Genomic DNA, 20,428 nt, shown 5'->3' with positions numbered 1-20,428 from the left:
AAGTTGCCTGAAGAAGCCCATCGATTATATACGTCCGTCCACTTACAGATGATATAGCAGCATCACGGAACACAGGGAAGATGAGGTTATTTTGCAAAAGGGAAATAGGGAAAGTTAAAATTTAGATTTAAGACTTTAAATTCAACATTTGAAGGTCACAGATGCTCTAATACAGGCACCCCCAAACTCGGCCCTCCAGCTGTTTTGGGACTACAACTCCCACCGTCCCTAGCTAACAGGACCAGTGGTCAGGGATGATGGTAATTGTAGTCCCAAAACATCTGGAGACCCGAGTTTGGGGATGCCTGCTCTAATATTAAACTCCACTATGTATTGGTCCAATATTTTCACAAGCATTACACACTTTTAAGACTGTTACTTAGGTATTATTTTCTGTTGCTGACTACCTGTTGTGTGTTTTCTTGTTATTTAAAACCAAGGGCAGAATGGGAAGCTTGTATGCCTATATTTTATTTACAGATTTGGAATTTAGGTGGAGGGTTGGTTGCTATATTTGTTAGTTTTCTTTTTCTTTTTAAGACAGTTTTATGGATAAGATAATAAATAAATACAGGGAATTATGTTAATTTTATTGATACTATCTCTGTACGTATAGTATGTATACTTTATCATGTCGTTTAATAAAAGAAAGTTTGAGAACTTCAAAAGAAAACATTTTTATATATTGTATCTGCACTTGTTCCAAGAATTTCAACAGTATTCTAAAATAGCCTCTTTTTGTCATGCTTATGAAATTACAGCTAGGAAGCATGAAAGCATCACTAAATAGAACACAAAAAATCCTGCCAACATATTTGCATTTTTAAAATCTTGCAATATCTTAAGTCTGTGATCCAGCACAAAACTAGTCAGGCTAAGCTTACTAATCTGTTGCCTCAGCTTTTAAGTGGCTAAAAATATAAACTGACAACATTTGATGATAGCAACACCTGTTGGTTGTCATTGACTCCAGCTGGTTGGATATATAGGTGAATGTTCCAGGTGCAACTGGGGTTCTAAATGTGGATTAACTGTTAATGATCCATCAGGTTTTTCATGTGCGGAGGCTACAACATGGGGGTGAAATTATGGCCAGGATCAAAAGATTACCATAACTCCTGCATGGGAAAGCTGGCAACTGTAACTGGAGTTAACTGTTTTCTATTTCAAGACATAAACAGAGATCCCCTTCTATATATCTTGCACAAGACATACCCACAATTTAGCTGAAGCAGAGCAATGAGAGCAGTATTTTTCTGCATGTAATCCTCTCGATCTTGACCACAAATTATAGAGCTGTAAAGTGCAATTTTGACCATCTACTGTTGCAAAGCTAAATGTTTGTGGGTGATGGATATTTTGGGTACATTTTGCAGAATATCTATAGTAATCTGTAACCACACCACTGGATTGGCTAGGTTTTAGCTGATTCAGGTTACAATCCTGTTCTCGTTCACCTTGGAGTAAAACTTGGTGAACTCAATGTAGCTTCCTTCTGAGTGGGAACATACAGATTGGCACTAGCAGACCCACTGATTTCAAAGCTTTCTTTACAGTAAGGGTGCATCTCTATGCTACAAGACAGGAACACTGGAATGAGAAGTAGAAGAGGGAACACAAAGTTTCACAATATATTTCTCTCTTGTCTTTGTTGCTAATCCAAAATTATCGTGTGTGTGTGTGTATGTGTCTGTGTGCACATTTCTGTGTACTCAAATCTGAAGTTTACTAAAGATTGCCTGTCTGTAAAACTGTAGGTGTGGGGGACTGGTTCTTGATGCTATGAAAGTGATGGTGAAATCTAGCTTTACAGGTGCTTTACAAACACTTTAAAAATGTTGTATGCTTTAATAGAAGCTCTTTGTAATTTCGGATTTGGAATCCATCAGGCCATGCACAGCTGATTTTCTAATCTTGCATTATATCATTTATATCATGTATCAGTGTAAGAAAAAAATCAGTGTGTTCGGTAAGGATTATTTCCACGTAAACATGTATGGAGTTGCAACCTCAGTCAGGGAATTCATCTTCCATTGCTGAATTTCATAGTGAAGATAAAAGCTATCTGCTCTCCACTTCCCTGAGCAGTGAGAAATTCCAGAGATGCAACGTTTTCCTAGGTTTGGCGTTGTTTCAAAATAATTTGCTATACGTTTTTTAGTATTTGAGTTCATTTGCAAATATGCATAGGAGAGTGGTGGGTGGTGGAGGATGGTGTGCTGTCACCAGCCATGGGACCTTTGGTCAGTCATGTTGTTGCTGCTTCCCAGGAGAGGGAGGGACAGCACATTGGGGAGGTTGGCATGGTGCTAACACACTGGCCAAGTCAATTGGGCACTCCTGCCAGTCCATTTGCACCGTAACAACCTCCCTGCTGCCTTGCCCTTCCATCTCCTGGCAAGCAGCAGTGATACGACCAGCGAGAGGTCAGGTGAGTGGCAGTGATGCACCACACTGTCCTTTATCGTAGGTGAGGTAGAAAGCAACAGTGCCCCACAGCCCCATAGAAGCTATCCAGAGAGAGACAGCTCCCGAAGCAATGTACAGTGGTACCTCAGTTTACGAACTTAATCCGTTCTGGAAGTCTGTTCTTAAACTGAAACCATTCTTAAACTGAGGCACACTTTCCCTAATGAGGCCTCCCGCCGCTGGTGCCCTTCCACCGTTCAGCTTCCGTTCTAAGACCGAGGTAAAGTTTGCAAACTGGGACACTACTTCCGGTTTTGCGGAGTTCATAAACCAAATAGTTCATAAACAGGTCTGTTCTTAAACCAAGGTACCACTGTATTCATCTGTCTCTCACTCTCACCTGCTTCTCTCCATGTCGTGTTTCCTTCTCTCTCCCCGCTACATACACTTACTTAGATGATATCATCCTTTGGGGAAAAGGAATGGGATATATATATATATATATCCCCTGCCCCCTTCTTGGACTAGTTTTTTTCTTATTCAAAAAATGCCAAAGAGGTCCTGTGTCGACAAGCAATATGATCCGTGTTCATCCATGAAGGTCATTGGGTGACGTTGGGCTGGTCACTGCCTCTCAGCCCAACCTTGAGGCCACCTTGAGCTTCTTGGGGGGCAAAAGTGGGATATAAATGATAATAATTATAAGAATAATAATATGCATGGTGTGAATGTGACTATACACAAAAAGGCATGCTGGGTCGAAGCCAGTGTGTTCAGGACTGCAGCATAATTTCTTACTTTTCAGGGTCCTTTAACAAAGCATAACGTAAAGATTAAAACCTTTCTCGAAATGTAATATTTAACCCAGCAGAAAGCTTTCTTGTATCTTGCTCTATATTAGGGCAGAAGTTGGGAGATCTTACCTAAGCATGCTTTTTGGTTTTCTTCTGATGTAATGGTCTGACTTCAGTCTAGCGAAAGTTCAAGTATCCAGAAAGTTGCTTATCCAAAACAGTGTCGTGTTCCCCAGTGAGGAATTAATTCATATAAAAGCATCTCAGATAGACAATACCTCATTTTTTTTTCTTTTATTTGGGTAATTAGGTTTCATGGTATTTGGCGTCCAGTGTGATGCCAAAAAAGGAGGGCAGTGGGAAGGATGACATACGCTTCTGAATTTAGTATTCTGTGGCTAATAATGAAACAGGAAATTAAAAAATTCCCTCCTTTTTAATTAGATTTTCTATCGCCTGGTGCCCATGGAACTGTTTATATATAATCTCCCCATGGGCTTCCAAAAGTAATAGTTAATGTTTTTGATACTGAACTATTCACAGTCAATTCATATGCAACATAGAATGAACGCAAAGCTTTCTCAAAGTGAGTTTGAAAATCATGATTCATGCAGCATTATTTAGGCATTTGCTTCATTGCACGTGACTCGTTTTGAATTGGAGAAGGAAAGAGTGGAAGTTGCTAATTCAGGAATGAGAGAGGAGACCTCACAGATTCACTGGAAATGTTTTATATAGTCCAAAGCATTTCCAGTTTTAATTATTTCTTTCAGGACTCTGGTTAACCAAAACTGTCTTCTGTACAGTGTCAGTGTAAAAGTTTCTGATCCTCTTTGAGATCTTCTCTTGCTCTTTCTACTTCCAGTTTTAAACAAGGTAACTAAGCATTTTTTGGGCCATTTAGCTAGCTTTTGTTCTGTTCAGCCTCAGTGATTATCACCCTATGCCTACATATAGACGAACCCACATATACAAATGAACAATGGCCGTTCTTCATTCTCTGGGTGGAATCCAGTGTTCCTTCTACTTACACAATAGGATGCCACCTTCCTCTCATTTCCTCCCTTGTCCTGCATAATCTGCTCAAGAGGGTCCCCCAACCATTTGGAGCAGAATTTGAGGGTGTTCAGAAGGTTTGCTGGAAGGAGAGGACAAAAAGGCCTGTTGCACAAGTGAAAGTTCTTTCTGCTTGCTCTCTAGAATGAGGTATGTCTTAAGTTTAATCCTATAGTGCAGCTGAACTTGGTGGGGAGCTTTAGGATTTGGCAAAATCCCCACTCGACCAGCAAAGCACCAGTTACATCATTTGCCACGACACCTTATACTGCCCTAGCCTATCAGGTGAACTTGGGTGGTGCGGATTGGTCCTGTGGGTTCCTAGGGAGAAACTACTTGGGTCCTGAGGTGATTGTGGTCAACAGCATTGTGTTTTCCTTTCCTTTTCCTTTTGGTTTATTGTGTTTAGCAAGCAGCCATTACACACTAATAATAATAATAATAATAATAATAATAATAATAATAATAATATTAACAGGAATACTGCTACTAATCACAGTTGACATTTCTACTCCCCGACCCCTAGTGGATAAATCATTTCCCGTTCCCCCCTCGAGTTTTATTAAGGCTTTACAGATTTGTGTAACAAGAAATTTAGATGTTCTAAAGCAGGGGTAGGCAACCTAATCACCTTCTCAGTCCAGCCTGCGGATGGTCCGGGAATCAGTGTGTATTTACATGAGTAGAATGTGTCCTTTTGTTTAAAATGCATCTCTGGGTTATTTGTGGGGCATAGAAATTCGTTCATTCCCCCCCCCCCCAATATAGTCTGGCCCACCACATGGTCTGAGGGACGGTGGACTGGCCCACAACTGAAAAAGGTTGCTGACCCCTGTTCTAAAGGGTATATCTCTCTCAACATCGGACAGCAAAAAACAAGAGACAACCTTCCCTTCTGTGATCTTAGCAATGGGTGGATATAATTCTTTCTGAAATCGTCATAGAAAGGGCACATAAAAGGAGTATATGAGTTATGTCTTCTATTGATATAGAGTTGCAGCTGCAAACTCTATCCTTCTTAGGAACTCCTTTATGTCGGCCTGTCCAGTCTGCTAATGAAAGGACGTTTAGTCTTGCCTGTGTAAAGGCTATCCTCATTTTAGCATTTGGTAAATCTACCACATATCTTGGCAGGGATAATGGGATAAAAGGAGCATACAATTTATTAGATTGATGGATGTTGGTCTCGGCCACTTGTGATTGCATCTCAGTGTCTCTCAGCCTTTGCAGTATTCATTCTTTAGCTCTCTCAAAACCCTGCATCACAAGAAGGGAGGCAGAGAGTCCTGAGCTCATGGCAAGCATTGTGTTTGGGGACTTGAATCTTTTTCCTGTAGGGAAAGCTGTGCACTTGCTTCTGTGCTGTGGTGGTTTGGGGGCCAGTCGTGGTGGGTTGGCTCGGTTCCTTTCATTTCTGTGCAGTTGGCGGGTGTTATCTCTGCCCCATCCTGGGAACTGGCAGCCATCGGTGGAGTTGCCAAGGACACCGGGGTGTGACTGGCATTTTTCAGGTCTTTTAAAATGTTTCTATCATGTTTCCCATTCCCCTTCTTGGCTGAGCTCATATTGGATACAGCAGCTATTGGGCCTACATAGTGATGGTGTATCCCCGTCGCCCCTTGCTAGTTGGTATAATTGTAGTATAGGATTGCTCTGTCCATAGCTAGTGTTTGGCTTCCCTTCTGTAAATATATCCATGCTGCATATTTCAATAATAACCGTAGTAAGAATTTAAATAGAAAAATTATAATATTGTGTACATGCAATACATGAAAAACAAAACGTAACTAATATTCTTTGTAACTATTTATATGTTGGGCGTATTCAGCGGTTGAGTTTTCACATTTCTTCATGATTCAAGAAACAGAAAGTTCCAGAGTACTTTTTAAAGGCTTTGGACAGATCTGGAGGGAATCCATCTGCAATCTGGCCACATAAGTTCCCCTTTAGCCTCTGGTAACATGGTTATAAAACTATCTCTCATGGGCACTTTGTTGAACTGAAGCCAGGCTAATTTTGAGGTTGCTTATTTATTTCTTTAAAGCATTTCCCCCTAGCTCTTTTGCCGAAAAAGGCTCCAAGAGTAGCTGACGAATATCAGGTATAAGACCAGTTTTGAGATGTGTTACATTGCCTTTAGTTAGTCCTCAGACAGAACAAAACAGGAAGTGTTTAAAATACTGGCATAGAAGAAACAGGGAGTCTTTTCTTGCAAAAACCATTCTTTCTCTCTTTCTTTTTGATGTAGATTATCCTCCATTCTATGCACAAATATCAGCCACGTGTCCATGTCATTCGGAAGGACTGTGGGGATGACCTCTCCCCAGTCAAACCCATTCCTTCGGGAGAAGGAGTGAAGGCATTCTCCTTTCCTGAAACTGTTTTCACAACTGTCACGGCATACCAGAACCAACAGGTAACTTTTGCTCTCCTTCCTTTTTAATGCTCCTGATTTACTGGATTTTCATTTAATTACAAGCAAATGGCTGGGGAAGAAGGAACCTCTGTCTTGATACTAGGTGAGAAAGAAAACCATCTAATGTCTATTAAGCTAGTAGGTCCCAAACCATTTCCCCCTCACAGACCACTTCAGAATTACTGATGTTCTTGGCAGATGATTTTGCCAAGATGACTTGATGATTTTTTCTGCCTGTTGTAGCAATTATAACATGCCGTACTAGGCATGGTATTATTTTAATTGTATTTTTTTTTTTTTTGCTGCTCCTTTTATTTCTTATATTGCTTTTTATTGTATTACAATTAGCATATCATAGAATGCAAATTGTAATGTAAAAATAAATTATAAAAATACAAGAGTCAATACAAATACGATTAAATAACAATATGAGTATTTAATGCAGACATGCCATGGACCCTTGGTGGTCCTATGGGCCAGACTGTGGGAACCCCTGTTTCAAATTATTTAATGGCATCTTAGGGCTTTGAAATATAGTTGTGATTTAGCAATGCAGCAGACATTCAGTATTAACAGAGTGGCTTCTAAGATGTACTTGTTTATATCTCTGGACCTTCGTCATCAGCATATTCTGTTGCCCTTACAGATTACCCGACTGAAGATTGATAGGAATCCATTTGCCAAAGGATTTAGAGATTCTGGACGCAACAGGTGAGCTTTGGAACACCTTGCAATTTATAGAACTCTTGCTGTTGATGATGGGGCTAAACTGTTTTAAATGCTTTAGAGAAGTTTCACCGAATACTTCGTACTCCCTTTTGTATAGTGCCTTGCTTATGACTGGAGAGAGTGCTGTGTGCATTAGGGTTTTTTTTGCATGTGCTTTTGTTGCATTGCTTTCATGAGATTTTATGAGATTTGGAACATAAAATCTACAATGCAAATTTGAATCACTTTTGTATCACAGGTTTGCTAACCCAAAGCAAATGCTGGCTTTAAAATAAATTGTTTTGTAAGAGAAACGATGGCTTTGTGCTTTAAAAGCTCTCTCTTACTGTTGAACACTTGCAAAGTTAGAATTTATATTCTAGATTCTTCACATAGGTCATAGAAAACGATCCTATAAAAATCTTTACTTGGGGGATATGAACATTTCTCTTTCTTAAGTACTTCAGGAGAAAAATAAGATTGCTTTAGTTAAAGAAAATTGGCCATTTGGTAATATGAATTGGAATGGCGGTAAAATGTGAAAATGATTGAAAGCATCTTGTATAAATTATCACCTTGGCTACGCTCCTCCAGGAGGTGGGCTTTTATCTCTACTTTAACTACAAATGAAAAGCCTCCATTAGCATGGGGCGGGGGCAGACTATTTTTTAAATCCACATTTAGCTAATACTTCTGTAACTCCTGCAAAATTTATTCAATGTTTCTGGCAACAAAACCTTAGAGAAGCAGCATCATTGAACTGCTTTCAACTGCTGTGCTGAAATGCAATTCCCATCTTGATTTAACTTTCCAAAGAAAGCAAATCCCATAAGTTAATTGTGCATTGTATGAAGAAGTGTTGTGTTTTGTCTTGGCTGTCCAATGTCTACTGCCAATCAGTTTAATTGAGAGAGCCCCAAGCTGCAGGTGTATTAGAGAAATTGAACAATATGTCTGTTATCACATCACACATAATTTTCTAAACCTCTATCATGCCTGTCCTGCCATCATCTTTATATCAGACTAAAACTCCTTTAACTTCTTCTCATAGGAAATGTGCTCCAAGTAACCATTTATCATTTTGGTTGCCACTTTTCTGGACTTCCCCAGCTCTATAAAATTCAAAAATAGTTTAAAACTTGTATACTTAACTCACATGTGCCATCTGTGCAGGCTTTTAAGTGGGCTTTAAAAATTATTTAATTACTACTCCTTTTAATAATGGTAAGTATTTTAATTGGGCTGCGGTTATTCTGATTTTGCTCTTTTTATGATTTTATAGTTTTATGGATTGCACTGTTAAAAAGGATATTTATTGCTGGGTGTAGTTGTTTTGTGTTGTGGTTTTATGCTTCTGGTTTTAAATACATTGGTTATTATATTATTATTCATCTGTTTTCAAAGAGAGCCTACTTGGAATGAAAGTTTCCCTCAAAGGCAGGGTATAAATTTATTTATTAAATAATTGTAAATGTTTGGGTTTGGGGAAGCATATGCTGGCCAAGAGAAAATGTTTGTATCAAATTTATAAAGAATGTGTCTGAGAACTCTCAGCATGCCTGTCCATAGTTCTCAAAAAAGATCTAGGTCCCATTCTTTTCTATGACTATGTTGATCTATTGAGTTGGGAAAACTGTTGTTGTTGTTGTTTGCCTCTATGCAAAAGATAGCAGATGGACATTCTGGCAATTTCAACAAGTGCTTACATAAAGACACAACATTAGGGAAGAATTTAATGTATTTTTAGCTTTTAAAATATTTGATTTTAGCAGCACCAACAAGGAAGAAAGCCAAAATCATGTGTCTTTGGCATATTCTTTGCGGGTCACAAGCAAGTTTATTGCAAATGGCTGTGAGGTCCAAACAACCACAGCTTGGCTGCTGTTTGATTGAAAATATTGTCTTGAAACCAGATTGTTTTCATGTAATCCTTCTACTATATGTGTGTGTGTGAGAGAGAGAGAGACAGAGACAGAGAGCAATCATAAAGTACTGTGAAATATAATAAGAAATTATTATTCAACTCATGATTTTGTTTTGTTGTTTAGGATGGGATTAGAAGCTTTGGTAGAGTCTTATGCATTCTGGAGACCTTCACTGAGGACACTTACATTTGAAGATATACCTGGGATCGCAAAACAAGGTATGAATCTCACTTGGGAACCTGAAGAATGCTAACGATTACTCACTGAGGGTGCAGTCTTCCTCCCATTTTGGTCACTGGAAAAAATTACATTGATTTGAACGGATTTCACCTTTAATCGCACAATGGCACAATAATACAGTACTCAGCAATTCCAGCAATTTCATACATGAAAAAAAAATCTGTGATGTGCATCCTCGGAAGTAAACTCCATAGAGTGTAGTGGGGTTTTCTCCTAGGCAAGTGTGTATAGGACTTCAGCCTAAATATAATAACACTGTTATGGGCATAAATATAGCTTGTACTCTTATAATTTAATTTCAAAATTATTAATCCATGTTGCGGGGCTTTTTAACTGATGTGCTCGTGCATCACTCTTGACATGTGGGCCAAACTAGAGTCAACCAGTCACATTCTGTAAGCGGCAGCTGGTGAAAATGTTTCTTGAAATGCAAATAGTACCTTCTAGGAGCGGACTTTTCTCTGGACTGTGGCAGGAAGAGAACTTCTCCCTTTCCTGGCCACCTCATACATCTCTGAGGTTTGCATGCTTTTCCTTAGCGGCTGTTTAAGCCACCAAAAAATGGTCCATGCCAATTGCATTTTCCACATAACCTCATCTCAAGCCATGGCTAGCTTAGCTGCAAGTCAAATAAACGTAAGGCTACAGTTATGGCGATAATCAGAAACAGCATGACTTGCAGTGTGTCCCATCTACTTCAGGGGTAGGGTACCAGAAGTGGCCAACCCTCCATGGGCCACTTTGGCAATTGGGTGTCCTCATCCACATGTCAGTCACCTGACATATGATATTACGAGATTTAAAATACAAGCTGCAGTTGCAAAGGAAGAATTGGGAGCGCACTTCAGCTGCACTCCTGATTCTTCTTTTGCAAGTAACAAATTTTCCTGGGCCTGACAGCATATGATGCCAGGCATGGAAAAGTTGGTGCAAGTCATTCAGAACAGCCCGGAAAGCTAGCCACTGAAGCCTTGTGGACTTACTTACACCTGATGCAAGAAGTCTCTCTCTGCCCTGCACCATGGATCTAGTATGTCAGGGTTTCTTCCACCTCTGTCTTGCAATTGCCTCTTCAATTGATACTTGCAGCTACAGCTACAGCTGTGGTGGTACAAGAAAGCCAGGTATATGCAACTTAATCCCAGGCTTCATTGCTCCATTGTAAAATGCTAAGCACCTCACACTTCTGGGGGGCGGGGGTGGGATCTATACTTTTACTTACTTATATACTAGTAAGGTAAAGGTAAAGGGACCCCTGACCATTAGGTCCAGTCGTGGCCGACTCTGGGGTTGCAGCGCTCATCTCGCTATATTGGCCGAGGGAGCTGGCGTACAGCTTCCGGGTCATGTGGCCAGCATGACTAAGCCGCTTCTGGTGAACCAAAGCAGCACATGGAAACACTGTTTACCTTCCCACTGGAGCGGTACCTATTTATCTACTTGCACTTTGACGTGCTTTCAAACTGCTAGGTTGGCAGGAGCAGGGACCGAAGAACGGGAGCTCACCCTGTCGCAGGGATTCGAACCGCCGACCTTCTGATCGGCAAGTCCTAGGCTCTGTGGTTTAACCCACAGCGCCACTCATGTCCCATATATACTAGTACTCTACAATAAATAATTCAGGTCTCTGCCCAAAAGCAGTTTTTAATCTGAAACTAAACAGAAAGAAGGTAAAAGGGACAGTAGGTAATTGGGACCAGTTATATACAGATGTGGTTCACCCAATTTGTGATGCTAGTGCTGAACTTGGGGAGATGCAGGTTCAAACCTCTCCTTACGGGGTGAGCCTGGCCAGTTGCTCGCTCTCTTTTACCATAACCTCTGTCAACTGTCCTCAGGGTTTTTGTAAGAACTAAAAGGCGGCAGTGGGGGTGGGGAGAGACACATTTACCAGTCTGAGCTTTCTTAGATGGAAGGGTAGAATAAAAACACAAATAAATTAACCATGGATTTCCAATCTCCATTTGTATATTTTGAGAGCCTCTTCAGTTAAACAAAACAGTGAAAAAGCTAAACTGGCCCTAAGCAAATGGTATGTTCAGAGTTCATTAGAGGCACCCCCGGATTAATGTTCAGAACATGATGAGATGAGCAGGAAAAATTGCTGTCCATACCAAATGCTGAAAATTGATCTGGGAGCAGTCAGAGCACTGCTTCACTGCACTGGTAACTTGTACCGTGCCTGGAGTTTTCCATGTGCTTTGGGTTAGTTTTTTTGTCATGGGTGTCAGCCTTTAGTCATATTGAGCCACTTACCTCCCACAAGAAGGGGAAGATATAAGGTTACCTTTATTTTGCCAGCAGTTGACTCAAGATGCAAACAAAACAATTCCTGATTGATATTTTAATTTTTATTGTTGCATTTATGATTAGGTGTCAGAGTCAGTATTATTTCACTCTGGTTTTAACATTCTCAATTTAGTATGTCCTGCTTAGCTTGCTGGCTAGTGGAACAAATTATGAAACTTTGCCAATTCTAAGCCTGAATTGCTACATAATTCAGACATTACACATTGACTTAAAAAATGGGTCTGAGCTGAAAGTTCAACTTTAGTAAATGTGTCTTCAGTAAACTGCAAAAACTGATGTATTGCAAATCTTATAAAGCCCTTTCTATGAATTTTGCAGTGCAGTTCTCCAGTCAAGTAATGTGTAGAAAAACGTATATACATGGGTAAAGTGTCCATAAAAATGTACCTATTTGTGAAATAACATACCAGAATGCAATATTTTAAGGGTACCTGCCTGGCAAAAATGTGACTATTGGGCAGAATTAGTACTATAATGCTGATAAATATTCATGTGGATTTTATTTCATATAAAAGAGCCACAATTTGTTAAAAACTGAAGATGGGGAAACGTGAAACAGAGAGAAACCAAAATTGGCATATTCACCCAACCCTACATGCAACAAATGTTGCATTAACCTAGCATACATTCATACATCCTCATCAAAATTAATGTGACTTGAAAATGGTAACTTTGGCTGGACATTTTTGTTGATAGCTGTTTTGGCACCAGACATTTTTGTTGATAGCATGTCTTTCCCAGAGCATACCAAGATAATTTGTGGTATACACACCCACACCCACATATATACATACATATACTCTTTAGCCCTGTAACAACCCTCCCAACACCTTTTAAAGACTCTAGTCTTTAACATAACCAGAACTCCAATCTTCTGTTTTCCATGCTAAGTCATTTCAGAGTTATTTTCAACAACAGCAAAATAATAGACAATAAGGCAAGAAGTTATTTTCTTCTTCTAAAATCATTTGCTTCAGAATTTCCATAAAAATCCTGCACTAGAATATAAGCATAGGCAAAAACTCCAGGGTGATTTAATTTTGTGAAAACTATGTGAGGAAAATGAGTGTGCCAGAAGTATTTTTTTGATAGGAAGTTAGTTTTGGATCTGAAATCTGCATTATAGAGATACTGATGTAGACGTCCCTTAGGACTTTGCTTGGTGTTTTTCATTCCATATTAATTGCCAGGGATTATGGTGATGTAAAATGAATACCCCTCCTAAATACTTAAAGGAGCAGAGTTAGAAGAGAGATACCATTTTAATAAGTTTCCTACTAACTATGTATGGCTTTGTGAAAAAGAATCTTCTCTGTATTTCCTCCTTTTGCTCAGGGCCACACAAGCTGGTGTTAGCAGGTGTTTAGCATTAGAAAGAGAGCCCAAGAAAACTCTTCCATATGATACACTTCCCCATCTTCTTGGCTTGACATCCCCTTTAGAGAGTGTCCTGTGGTCTTTAAAAGAAATAGGAAAAAAAATTCTAATTGCCCAGGCATTGGGACTTGGGAAAAGACCTTTGACTCCTCCTTATGAGATGCACTGATCCGGATTCCAAAATTAATGAGAAAAACATGTTCATGTAATTAGTTCTAAGTGCTTCATGTGACTTTGCATAGCTGATACAAAGTGTAGCCTAAGGCAGGTGTGGACAGATGCAAGTGGAGTTAAGGCTTTTAAAAAGTAAATTAAAACAAAAAAGTACCCGCCACTGCCGTAGGAAGTATCCCCCTCTGAATAATTTCTGCCACCTCCCAAAACCACTGGATTCCCCTCTCCCAAAAAGAACTGACCTTAGCAACAATAAATGTGTGGCCTGTGAATGGGCACTCCGTGTTGAACTTCGAAATCCACCAGCTGAGGCCAGGTAAAATTGAGCTGATTGGGCTGGAAGAAGACTCAGAAAGTTTGCTCAAGGGCAGGTTACCTAGCAGAACCCATGTAAACACACCTAGGTATGAATTACACGTGTGAGCTAAAAATAGATATCAGAGTGGCTACAGATTGGAGTCAGCACAGAGCTCCAAAACTGGTCAGCTGTACTGCACAAGGGGAGGAGACTGACAACAGCTTGCTAATGACTTGTATACCAATCTAAAGGCAATGTAGCCAGTGGACTGCAGTCAGTTTCTGTTTAGTGGAAGCTTCCCCCCCTCCCCCCGTCCAATCACGTGTGTGTGTGTGTGTGTGTGTGTGTGTGTGTGTGTGTGTGTGTAGGATTGTGCTGAGAAGCACCATGAAATCCACTCAACCCTATAAATGCATCATAGTTGCAGCAGTGTGAAATGGTGTGACTAGCAAGAGTTGGGCAGCTCCGTGACCCTACTAGACAAACACTCCAGCCTCAGGATTGATTGATTGATTGATTGATTGATTGATTGATTTATGACATTTGTGTACCACTTAATCATTAGAATTTCTAAGTGGTGTACCTAAATAGTAATAATTTTTAAAATCTGCTGGATTTGCTATTTGGATTAATGGATATTTCTATATGTATATATTTTTTTAAATGCATGCTACCCTTGGGGGAAAAGCTTCTACTAAACAAAAACTTACTGCAGTCCACTGGCCACTTTGCCTTTAGTGGACTTAAAGCGGTGTATAAAATTATGTATTGTATGAACAGAGAGGTTTTCTCCCCCTCTCATAGTACCTGAGATGCTGAATCCAGGAAGGTTCGGGGCACACAGAACTTTTTCCATTTTTAAACTATGGAATTTGCTCCTACAAGACGTAGCGACGGCCATCATCTTGGATGACGTTCAGAGGGAGTTAGATATGTTCATGGATAAGGCTAACCATATCTGTGAGAAAGGCCAGAGGCACTATGCCTCCGAATACCAATTTCTGGGACCCATAGGTTGTCCTCCTTGTGGCCTTGCCAGAGACCTCTGGTTGGCCACTGTGAGAAGATGCTGAAGTAGATTGGTGTGATCCAGCAGGACCCTGCTTCCGTTGTTTATTATCAGTCATCTTGCTTGGAGCTTCAGTATTGCTCTTTAAGATTTGCATTGTAGAAATATCTGGGTCTGCAGGGGGAGCGGAATGGGCTGTCTTCAACAAAAGTACCTGTAACTAATACTTGTGTGCTAAAGTATAGTTGTACTGTAGATGTACCATTTGAAGGGGGGAAATCTGGGTTCAAATCCATCCTTAGCCAGGAAGTTTGATGGGTTACTTCGACAGATCTATATCAGTCTAACTTACCTTACAGGGGTATTGCCAAAAGAATAGAGTGTACAGTCATACCTCGGGTTACAGACGATTCAGGTTGTGTTTTTTCAGGTTGCGGACTGCCGAAACCCGGAAGTACCGGAACCGATTACTTCCGTGTTTTGGCGGCCATGCATGCACAGAAGCACTAAATCGCGCTTTGCACGTGTGCAGAAGCACCAAATCACAACCCATGCATGTGCAGATGCGCTGCTGCGGGTTGCGAACGCTGCAGGTTGTGAACGTGCATTCCGCACGGATCACGTTCGCAACCCGAGCGTCCACTGTAATCCTATTTAAGCCACCTTGAGGGTCGAATACGTATGTAATAAATAATTCTCTTTTCCTAGGATGCCATTTTATACTTGGATATTTTTCTTCTTCTAGGAAACGCTGGCTCTTCTACTTTGCTCCAGGGAACTGGAAATGGAGTACCAACCACTCACCCCCACCTGCTCCCGGGGTCCCCTTGTTCTTCTCCTGCCTTCCACCTTGCTCCCAACACTAGCCAGCTCTGCAGCCTCGCTCCAGCTGACTACACAGCTTGTGCCCGTTCCGGTCTAGCCCTTAACAGATACAGCACTTCCTTGGCCGAAACCTACAACAGGCTTACAAACCAATCCAGCGAGACCTTTGCAACCCCAAGGACTCCCTCCTATGTTGGTGTGTCGGGCAGTTCGACTGTGAACATGCCTGTGGCAGGCAGCGACGGCGATGCGTTCGGCTGCCCTCAGACAGGCTTATCGATGCAGATTTCAGGGATGTCTCCGCAGCTGCAGTATATCATGCCCTCGCCGTCAGGCAACGCCTTCGCTGCAAATCAAACCCACCAGAGTTCCTACAACACTTTCAGGCTGCACAGCCCCTGTGCTCTGTACGGATATAACTTCTCCACATCCCCCAAACTGGCTGCCAGTCCTGAGAAAATCGTTTCTTCCCAAGGAAGTTTCTTGGGGTCGTCGCCAAGTGGAACCATGACCGATCGGCAGATGTTGCCCCCTGTAGAAGGAGTGCACTTACTTAGCAGCGGGGGGCAGCAGAATTTCTTTGACTCCAGGAGCCTAGGAAGCTTAACGCTGTCATCATCTCAAGTATCTGCACATATGGTTTGATAAAGCCTTTTTAAAACAAAAGTACATTGGTTTCTACAATGTATTTCCTTTTTGGGATTATGCTAAGGTGATTAATGTGCCTAGTAAGGTGTTTATGCTTTAAAAAAAAAGTCATCAAGGGAAGTTTGACTTAATCTTTTGACTTGTCTATCAGCAGATATTTGAATATGTGCTCGTGTTCAGAGTTAAGCCGAGTTTGTTTGCAGAGCAGCCCATTTAGTTTCCTGGTAGCAATAGACTTCATTTATAACACGTTTGGCCATATGCAACAAATTAAGAAGGGCTTCCTGCAGCACTCTTTCCCCCCACATCTTTCCCTCTTTAAAGAACAAAACAACACTCAGGTCTGATTTAGATGAAACAAAAAACACTTTTAAAATATATATAACTACCATTTTGTAACAGCTGTCCTTAAAGCGTTCTTACCACAACGTGCTGGTGCCACAATGCACACATTACTTCTCTGTTGTAAGAGAGATAATCAACATATGTGGGCTTGCATTAGGCTTAGTTCAGAAGCCTATCAGATTTTCTAAATAAAGGGACAGGATGATCTCCCTTCTCAATCTTTGTGGTGTATCTGGCTTTTCATTGGCACACCATTGCTTTGCGAACACATAGGAGCACTATGAAGAGACAACGACCTAAATTAAGCATTGGAACAGGCGACACGGCCTATTTTTCTGTACAGAATGAATTTAAAGGAGGCTTGCTCTATGTGAAGAGAGTATAAAGATGATAGAGATTTTTATATTTTAAAATATTAAATATATGTTTGCAAATATAAAAGACAAGGCAGGACTTCTACGTATTTCCATAAGCTTTCTATTTAAGAATGGTATTAGGAACGGTAGCCGAATGGTGGAGAGGGGCAGTGGCACTTGCCTGAGCTGGCAGGTTGGTCACTGTTGCTTATGAGGAAGGAGAAGCGGAGGGGCAAGGTGCTAAGCAGGTTGGCACTCTGCAGTTTGCATCAGCAGGAACACCACATTGGCTCCACCAATACATTTGCCCAGTGACCTGCCTGCTGCCTTGCCCCTCCGTCCTGGTAAGCAGCAATGATCTGCCTGCTGGGGCGTCAAGTAAGCATCGCTACTATTTCCCACCATCCACTCCAGGGTAGGGTGCTGTGGAAAATCACCCTTTCTGTTTCTGTAGTTCTACAAATCATTTGCTCACACACCTTTGTCACAGTATAGCTAAGGCTGCAATCCTATGTGGTACACCCTTTTCTACAAGGAAGCCCCACGGCACAGTGGTGCTTACCTCTGAGTAGACATGCACGATATCACACTGTGAACCGTACTGCTAGCTTGTTTTGAGTGTGTTCCCAAGAGCAGAAGAACATGTTGCGTAGGTTTGGATCATCTGAAGCCTCTTCTTTCCAGGGACAGTGCCCTGCAGTGTGTTGACAGACTTCTGCCACATCTTGTGGTGACACTGGCAACTGGTGTAATGCAAGGAGCTTCAGTCAGAATGGGAAAATGGCCATGCTGCAGTAGATGTGCAGAAGCGGCAGTGTACATTTCTTATAACCTCTTCGAAACCCTACAAGTATGATGTTTCTAGTTGCGGGGTAAGAAACCTAAACTGTACACATTTTCTGCTTGCACCACCACGGGCAAAAGTTGTTCCCCTTCAATACACAAAACTTTAGCATTTCCCTGCCCCCATCCCAACAAACACTTGATTATAATTTTTTTCTCCTGATTGTTTTCTGAATATTTGTTTTGCCCGTAGACCTTAAAAGGAAGAAAAACATCAATGAGACACAATTAAAATAACTATACCGCTGTGCTATGTAGAGTACTAGAACTGCAACTGCAGAATAAACTGTTTGTTATCCTTTTAGCAATCTTACATCTGCAGAGCAGTGAAACGAGAGTAGAAGTATTCAGGTCCAGAAATATTGTGTCTGGCTATTCCAATTGCAGGTAGAATTTGTTCAGACTTCAGCAGCGGCTCTTGTCAGATAAGTTCTGAGAAGTTCTTGTATCCGTTATACCTGGTATTTTGAATTTGAGTGCCCAATTTTAAACTTGAGCCACATTCTGGTATAAGAGGTTGGGATCCAAAAAGCCTTGTGAATGAAGAGGGAGTGTTCCCACAGGTGCATAGGGCTGGTGTCAAGAGTTTCCTTTCAGCAGCATCTTTTCACACCACTTTGGACCCTACTCTGGGGAGACCACAAGCTTCCAAGATTGGCTTTCTGAAGGCTGTGAGTGGCTACAGTGGAAAGGGCAGGAAATATGCACAGTGTTCTATGCACGGCTCTTTGGATCCTGGCCAATATTGTATGGTTTCTTAAACCTGTAACATCAACCTTGCTTGTGAAGGTTTATGTTTCATGCATTAGAAGTATACTTGGCTAACCTGCATAACTGTAAATCTTGAAGTATATTGTGTGAATACTCAACAAGCACAATGCCATAAAAGCACATTAGGTTTATAGTTCTGGACCCTCTTACTGTAGCAGCAAACCCTTGTTTCAGTAGGATTTCCTACTGAAGATGCAGGATCGTAGTTCTAAAAGTGTTGGCATGACAAAAATGGTTGTGCCAATAAGTGGAAGCAAATACGGCACCGCAAATAATGTTAAACATGTATCTGAATTACAAAATTTGAATTTAGGATTCTGGATGAGATTCTCCTTGAGTTTGGATGTCTCATATCAGTGTCTCACACATTTCTAATCTAAGGTTGTCAGATATCCTGAACAATTGTTTTATTTGTTGCATGAATGCTGTTACAAAGGCAGTCAAGTTTCAAATAACAAAAATATATTAAATAAGATCCCTGCATTGCAGGGGCTTGGATTAGATGATCAGCTCTACAATTCCATGATTCCAACACAGTTACAAGGAATCCTGCTATAATTGAAAACATTAATATTTAAGTTACACGAAATCTTAAATGGACATAATGCTATATTTAATTTTTTAACGCAAATGAATTATATGCTGCCACCTTAAAGGAAACTATGCTAAGAAGTGATGGGGCAAAATGGACCATGAAGGTCAAGGTCATGCTGTCTTGTAGCAAAAAAATGCAGCACAACTGAACCCCCTGGGTATGTATGCACAATTATAACAGTATCTGCTTTGTAATTTCTATTGGATTTCCATTATCCTGCCTTTTTTGCAACATTTTCCCCCCTCATATATTAATAAAGCCATTGTATTATAATTGAAACACCTTTTCTCTTAAAATGCAGTTGCTGCTGTACATAGTAAATGGTGTATGATTACAAAGTCCAGCTTTTCATGGAATATAATGAATGCCAAATATGCAGTATATCTGTAATTATATATAGCTGTATTTTGTTTTTTAAAGCCACAGAAATGATATTAAAGTGTGTACCTAAAAACACTTTTTATTAAATTTTGAAAATAAAAATCCTTTAAAACCAACAACAGCCCTAAACCTACAGCCATCCTCTTCAGAAAGGTGTCGTGCATTTTGACTGCGTGTTACATTTCTTCTTGAGGAACTCTCAGTGTGATATATCTTCCTGTCACTTTCCCCCTGCAGGGTGTTAACATTTTAATATGGTAAACGTAATACAGGAGTAGAACTGCCCGCCTCCTTAGCTATCTTTAACATAGCGTGAAACAAGAAAACCTTAAGCACCTGGTACAAGCTTACCTTCGGAGGTGGCAATCGGAACTCATAACAGGAATTCTGTACAAGGAAATCGTGGTCTGACTCTACAGCCTTCTAGGCATGGGCAGTGGAAAATCCTGGTGTAAAGAGAAACCATGCAGCAAACCATGGGAGAGAATTTTTTTCATAATCCGGTCTCAATATGCTACTAAAATTAGGGTATAAACGCAACCAGCTGCAAGCTGCAGAGAGATGGGGGTTTGCAGTCACACAAGACAGGAAAACCCTCATGTTGCTGTAGAATATGTAATGGCTGCATTATTAAAGGCCTCATCACAATCCATTTCCCTCAAAACACTTGTCTCAGGTGTAAAAGTTGAGGAAATAAGTACTACTTGGATGTCATTAGGCACACAGTCGGTAGGCTTGCGGAGCAAGAAATATATGTGGAGTTCTTTTATGTGCTTAAATTTAAACCTGTTGCTATCTGTCCCCTCTTGTCATTTGAAGGTGAAGGTTGTGATAAATGTTGAGCACATGAAGAGTCTAATGCAGGCAGCCAACCAGCGACGTTTTTATTTTGGAACACAGGAATGAACGGCTTGCCGAGCTGAACTAGCCCCCGACAGACCCTTGCTA

The 20,428-nt window shown here is 40.7% G+C and overlaps 1 protein-coding gene across 1 annotated transcript in view; it reads left to right on the top strand.

Moving 5' to 3' along the window:
• Positions 1-19,609, top strand: part of TBX18 (T-box transcription factor 18) — a 40,111-nt gene extending 20,502 nt beyond the window's left edge. The window contains exons 5-8 of the mRNA XM_081857120.1: positions 6,508-6,675; positions 7,322-7,386; positions 9,432-9,526; positions 15,462-19,609. Of these exons, the coding sequence (XP_081713246.1) occupies positions 6,508-6,675; positions 7,322-7,386; positions 9,432-9,526; positions 15,462-16,186 (1,053 nt within the window). The 3' untranslated portion in view covers positions 16,187-19,609. The remainder of the gene's footprint in view (positions 1-6,507; positions 6,676-7,321; positions 7,387-9,431; positions 9,527-15,461) is intronic.
• Positions 19,610-20,428: the final 819 nt, after the last annotated feature.

The sequence above is a fragment of the Podarcis erhardii genome (assembly GCF_964252035.2).
Source record: "Podarcis erhardii genome assembly, chromosome: 3".
NCBI classification, from domain to species: Eukaryota; Metazoa; Chordata; class Lepidosauria; order Squamata; family Lacertidae; genus Podarcis; species Podarcis erhardii.
This window is presented reverse-complemented; position numbering and strand designations above follow the sequence as displayed.